Source organism: Helianthus annuus, chromosome 11, assembly GCF_002127325.2.
Source record: "Helianthus annuus cultivar XRQ/B chromosome 11, HanXRQr2.0-SUNRISE, whole genome shotgun sequence".
Taxonomy (NCBI): domain Eukaryota; kingdom Viridiplantae; phylum Streptophyta; class Magnoliopsida; order Asterales; family Asteraceae; genus Helianthus; species Helianthus annuus.
The window spans coordinates 61,975,418-61,982,109 of record NC_035443.2 but is presented as its reverse complement, the minus strand read 5'-3'; the positions used below and the strand labels follow the sequence as shown (position 1 = coordinate 61,982,109).

The following is a 6,692-nucleotide window of genomic DNA, read 5'->3' as shown; positions in this document are numbered from 1 at the left end:
AAATTGGCTCGTATCTACACGGATGAAGTCATTTGTCGTCATGATATCCCCATTGACATAATCTCATACCGTGATGGTCGTTTCACCTCTCGTCTTTGGAAAACATTTCAATCCGCTCTTGGTACTCATCTTAACCTTAGTACCACTTTTAATCCTCAATCTGACGGTCAAACCAAGTGCACTATCCAAACTCTAGAGGATATGCTTCGTTCTTGCGTAATCGATTTTGGTGGCAACTGGGATATGCACTTGTTTTGGATAAATCGACATTGACTCCAGTTTTAATGTTTAAAGAGTCGAGCATAGTTTGTTTATGCTCATGAGATAAACAAGTTATACAAATACAATGTTTGTTTATGCTCATGAGATAAACAAGTTATACAAATACAATATGTTAGTTTTCTAGAATAAGTTAGAAAAACATTTGGCTTGAAACAATACAAACCCAAGATTAATCATATGAGACAAAGGTTGTTTAGACTGATCTAAGTATGTATTATAATATGTGATAAGGTGATGAATTCGCACTTGAATGAAGAGAATGAAAGAAAACAATCAATTAAGTCAATAACAACAATGGCGTTTCTTTAGATAAAAACAGGGTGAGTCTCAAGTGGTTAGAATGATCACATTGGTGGAAATTTGTTGCTTGTTGTTACTCTTATGTTTCATTTAGTCTGCCAAACACGTTGGAGTCAAGCACCATGATATTCCACAACAACAGAAGCTTGGGAAATAATAAACAACTGAAGCAATGACAACATAAGAAAATCCCCAATGCAAGAGGCTAAATGCATTCACAAGTCCAGATTGCTGGCACATCAGATTTCTATAAATTCATCAAAACACCAATATTCTCCCCAACCCAACAAACATTCTTATAATACTTACATTTCCACATCATCACCACATTTTATTATTAATACACTCTTTTTATCGATATACTATATCTTATTTTCGTATTATTGAAACTAATAGAATATACGAAGAAAAATAAACATTTTATGCAAAAGGATATTATAAAACCCTTTTCTAAACGCAACTTTTGTTTTAACTGTTTATCATACTAGTGGGAAACCCGCGCGTTACCGCGGAGTCGACAATATGGGGCGTGAACATACCACCAACTTTCCATCAACACTTACCATCTAAAATACCCTTAACATAGATTACCATATTGATCTATTTCTAAAAAAAGTTGCAAAAAAAAAATGAAATCTAAAAGTACCCAGTTTTGGCCTAGCAATGAGGTATATTCCACTATACCTTGTAAATCATTCATGCCCCTAAAAACCTAATACAAACACAAAAAGTGAAGTGGTCCATTAAAAAATCCAGTATGTAAAAACAAGCCTATAAAGAGATAATAAGCTTGTGGTAAATATATAATTACAATATAGTTTGCAAAAAAAACCATAATTCTTTAGAAAACACAAGTTATCGAATTATTCAGCTAATCACCTGCAAGATGAAGAGTATGGGGTATATGTAACTATAACGGGTAACTCATGAAAAGATATTACAGTTAGTATACATCAAAAAGATAGATTATAATTGTATGTACATATAGGGAATAACTGTCTTGCGTAAACAATAATATGCAATCATATTCACCTACAAGCAAATGTACAGATTTGTTTTACACTGGGTATTGTTTTGATATGGTTCACAATTTACTGTTGCCTCTAGCTGAAACCCTAAATTTAATATATCATCAAATCTCTGCAAAAACTACAATGTATTAACTTCGAAATCAAACCCTGACTATCGATCATCGGACACTAATTCAATCAGTAATCATTTTGACCACAAAATCACGCCCTATAAAGACAGATATCGATCATCAGAAACTAAAAACAATGAACGATCCCATAACCTCTTCATGTAAAATCTCATCAGAATAAAATCATATTCACGTACCCCCTGAGCAAATGAAATTACACTTAGTTAGCAACACTAATTTGATCAGTTGTCAATAACTTACATGTTTATACAAGAAATTCATAGAAATTATACAGAAACAAAAGTAAAATCAGAGAACATTTGGATCAAATATGATTAATATATACATAATCAAACCCTAACTATCGATCATCGGAAACTAAACAAAAAGCTAATCCATAGGCTCTATGATAAATCTCTTCTAAATTCAATCAATAATCTATGTATGTACATCAATCATCAAAAACTAACAACAATCTATAAATTTTATGGAAAATCTATATTTGCATGATGCTTGCGCAAACGAAATTACACTAAATTAGAAAATCTAATCCGATCGCCTATCAATAATTTACACATTCAAACAAGCAATTCATCGAAATTGTACAGAAACAAAAGTAATAACGGAGATCACTTGGATGCATTTGACCGATTGGTGCAGAATCATACCATAACTCATCAGAAACTACACAGAAGTGTAATCCATAGGCTTTGTGTATGTAAATCTCTACACACATAGTAGAATGTTTCGACCACAAAATCAAGGCCTAACAAAGACGATATAGATCATTAGAAGCTAACAACAACAATCACATCTGAATTCAATCATATTCGCATATAACGCTTGCAAGAACAAAACTATACCTAATTAGCAAAACAATATTTGACCTTCTACTCAAGCAGTTTCTCCCCACACAACATCCATTCTTCTAGCCTACAATCAAAATAAGAGTCAGTTTTATGATATTATGGTCAATTTTTTCTCAAGTCGGTATTTTTTACATAAAAAACACCTTTCCCAGTGCGATACGGGTATGAAGCCTCTGGCGTTGGTATCTATTCTGTAGAAGCATTGCAATAAGCACACCCAATCAATCCCAGCTTTAGTGAAAATCGTATGCATGATCCAAGTTATCCAGCAATGTAATGAAACTTTTATGCTATTCACAAAGAACCAACCATAACAATTAAACACCAGTAACAACAACTCAAAGATTAAAAAAAAAACCATTTACCTGATGGCTGATATTATCGGAATCAACTTCATAAGCTTTAAGTCTGTATATAAAAGCCTTACATATAAAAGCAAAATTGGGGTGAAATTAGGGTTTGCTCTTGCTGCTTCAAATGACCAACCCCAACCCCATTATGGAACACCCAAATTGATCACATAAATCCATAGAACTAAAATCATCATAATCCAAAAAAATATATATAGATTAAAAAATATAAACAAACAAAATGCCAAACCCCTTAGTGCCTGATTTCAACGACGAGTTCTTAATACGGTGGATTGCTAGAAACGGATGGGCCATTGAAGCGGAAATGTTGAATTGCATAGATTGTTGATCGCATTTATAAAAGGATTGTATTATTCCATGGAACTGAAGGAAAAATCAAAGAATCATTGAAGCAGGGGGCAAATTTGGGAGCAGTGGATGAAAATGAGGACAATAAGCCATGACGGTTCAAATGACGTCTTACAAATTGTAGGGGAAATTACAATTTTAGACATGGGAAATGCTTTATATAGTATTATAGATAAAGCATTACATACATTTTTAATTTATCTAATTATAATTTTTGAAATAAATAATAAATATCATAAGCTAGCAAAACATATAGTGTAAAACTCGTTAATACATCTAAAATAAAATATAGGGTAAATTACACTTTTCGTCCTTTATGTTTGTAGCTGGTTGCAATGGATGACCTTTATCTTTAATAATTACAGTAACAATCCTTTATTTGGAAAACTTATTGCATGTTTCGTCCTTTACCTCAAACCATGTTAGAAATTTAAGTTAACTTTGATTATGTGCTTAGCACGTGAGGACATTTATGTCCTTTTACTCTTTATTCCTCCCACCTTGTAAACCCCTCTTTCACTTTCCTTCCCAAATTAGGGTTCCAAACTTCAAACCTGCAATCCAAGCCCCACCACCCAACAAAACCTACACCCACCCCATTCACTGATCATGTCGTATTTCCTTTGTTAAACTGTCTTGAACAAGTATTAGTACATGTAGTTTCTTAAAGATTGTTTAATCAACCAAAAAGATTGAAACTGTGCAGATAATGGCACTAAAAAATAGGGAGCCAGTAGAGCTAATCAACCTCAACATAAAAGAAGCAGAAGGATCTTGCAGCAACCGAAGCGAAAACAACGCTGAAATCAAACTAGACATCTCAAGAACATGGCTACTGATAGCCCTTTATCATCAGTTACTCCATTGAAGATGATTGTAGTGCTGGTGGGGCGGTCTGAAACGTCTTCTTTTTTTCCGGCGACGGCGATAATGTAATATCTTTTTTTTTCCTGATGACTTGGTGCTCGAAACCAACAAATAGTCTTGAGGTAAAACGGGTACACGGTGTTGTGGAGAAGATGGTATGACGTGTCTTTATTTTTTTGGTCATGGTGTCGTCGTGGTTGCTGATTACGAAACCAACAACAATTTCAAGATATTAAGGTATGTTGATGATTTTTTGTTTTTGAGAAGTGGAGAGTTGGGGGCTGTTGATAAAAACCACCACCGCTCTTATTGATTTGGTTTTTTTTTTGTGAAGAAGCCTGAGAGAGAGAAACAGAGAGGGAGAAAGTGAGAGTGGAGGGGGTATTTATGAAATAATTAAATGCTAATTTCTTTTATTTATTAAATATTAAATAATTAGGTATAAGGACTAAAATAAGTGACTATACTTAACTGAATGTTTTAATCAGGTTAGGGCCAAAGGACGTAGGGTGTACAGAGTTTTCCAAATAAAAGATTATGTCTGTAATTATTTAAGTTAAAGGTTATCTATTGCAAACCGCTACAAACATAAAAGACAAAAAGTGTAATTTACCGTAAAATATAATCAAGAAAAAGACAATATCAAAAACAGAAAACTAAACCTTTTAGTGGTAGCCTCCACCAACATTCAAAGGCGTAGCTTTGTGGGGGCAGGAGGAGGCGGCTGACCCTCGAATTTTTCGCTCAGTAGTGAAGAGTATATATAGTTTTCATATAAAAATATTTAGGTATATACGTTTTTGACCCCCGGTTTTATAGAAATTTTTGGTATATACGTTTTCGACCATTCGATCGGAACAATGTTTAATAGAATGTTTTATAGAAATTTTTGGTATATACGTTTTTTACCCCCGGTTTTATAGAATTTTTCGCTCAGTAGTGAAGAGTATATAGTTTTCCATGCGTTCTTCATTTAGTAGAATCCTTTCTTGAACAATGTTTTCTTCTTGTATTGCCATTAGCAATACAGGTGCTTCGTCTTCCTCGACGAGGTTTGAATGTTCTTGTATTTCGTCTTTCTCAGAACAGTCCTTCTTGAAGTGTCCAAACTTCTGACACTTAAAACATTGGATCTTACTTAGGTCGGTTCTTGCAAACTTCCTCCAATTTCTAGAATTTCCATTTCTAGATCTAGATGTAGATCCTTCGTTTCTGGGACTTTGCCTATTTCCGTTGTTTCGCCAATTTCCACGCGTTTGGTTAAATCTACCACGACCGTGGTTTCCAGATTGTCTTCCTCTGGTGTTATCATGATGTGTGAACATAAGCCTATCTTGGCTTTCTCCTTGATTTCCTTTCTTTAACCTGAGCCGTTCTTCATATGTCTTTAATCTTCCGACTGCTTCTTCTAGCGTCATACTTTCTAGATCGGAGTATTGTTCCATGGAGGCAACGATTTGAGTAAACTTAGCCGGTACGCCATTTAGAAGTTTGCGTACTAGAGTCGGTTGACTCAATGTCGTTCCTACTTCAGATGCCCGGGTAACGATACTATTAATCTTTGCGGTAAATGAATCAATAGTGTCGTCATCCTTCATTTGCAATAATTCAAATTCTGATAATAGCGTATGCATTCGCGCCTTTTGTACCCGATCAACACCAACGTGTCTTACCTTTAGATTTTCCCAAATTTCCTTTGCAGTCTTACAACTTGCAACTTGCAATACAACATCTTCTGGTATTGCTTGAAACAAATATGCAATTGCAGACTTATCTTTCTTAGTGTCTACCGTTGCATTTTCTGCCGGTTCGATCGTTTCCCACAAACTATTCGCTTCAAGAATCGTCTTGATACGAATAGCCCAAACCGTATAGTTTGTTGGTTTCAGAATCGGACACTGAAACTAGGAAAGATAATTTCCTTCCTTCTGTATTATTATCGGATTTTGTCCGGATGTTCCTGACATGTCCTCTTGTCGAACAATCTTCACCTTTACTATGCTTTTACTTTCTTGGTTTCAATAGATCTCAAACCCACGATTACCCGAATCGTGTAATAATCAAACAATCTAATTCGCACTAAACCCCGGAATCAAACAAACCCTAGATTCCTAACCAACCCTTCGGTTCAACCGATTACCCTGGAACCGAAACTCTAAAAAAATTCTGAATTGAACTTGCGAATTGAAAAACGAAAAATGAAACCTGATCGCGAATTCCCTGCGATGCCGCTCTAATGCTCTGATACCAATTTGTTGGCCCGAAATGATCTTTGATCTCTAGAATGAGCGTGATTAAACAAACTTGAATAAACAATAACTTGAATGTATGTACAAATCGAATGAATGTGTAGTAATACAAATGAAAACAAACGATCCTATTTATAGTTTTCAACGGGTACGAGTGAAGAGTTGTGTCTCTTTGCGAATAGACGCATCCCTTGAATGTGTGGCTGTGATTAATTGTGAAGAGACACGTCGTTTCCTGTCCATACATTCCAACCGGTGCCTTTCT

At 34.9% G+C, this 6,692-nt stretch overlaps 1 protein-coding gene across 1 annotated transcript; it reads right to left on the bottom strand.

Annotated features, from left to right (window-relative positions):
- Positions 1-5,095: 5,095 nt before the first annotated feature.
- Positions 5,096-5,776, bottom strand: LOC110887664. The gene has a single exon (XM_022135242.1). The coding sequence runs from the start codon at positions 5,774-5,776 to the stop codon at positions 5,096-5,098; it is 681 nt and encodes a 226-aa protein (XP_021990934.1).
- Positions 5,777-6,692: the final 916 nt, after the last annotated feature.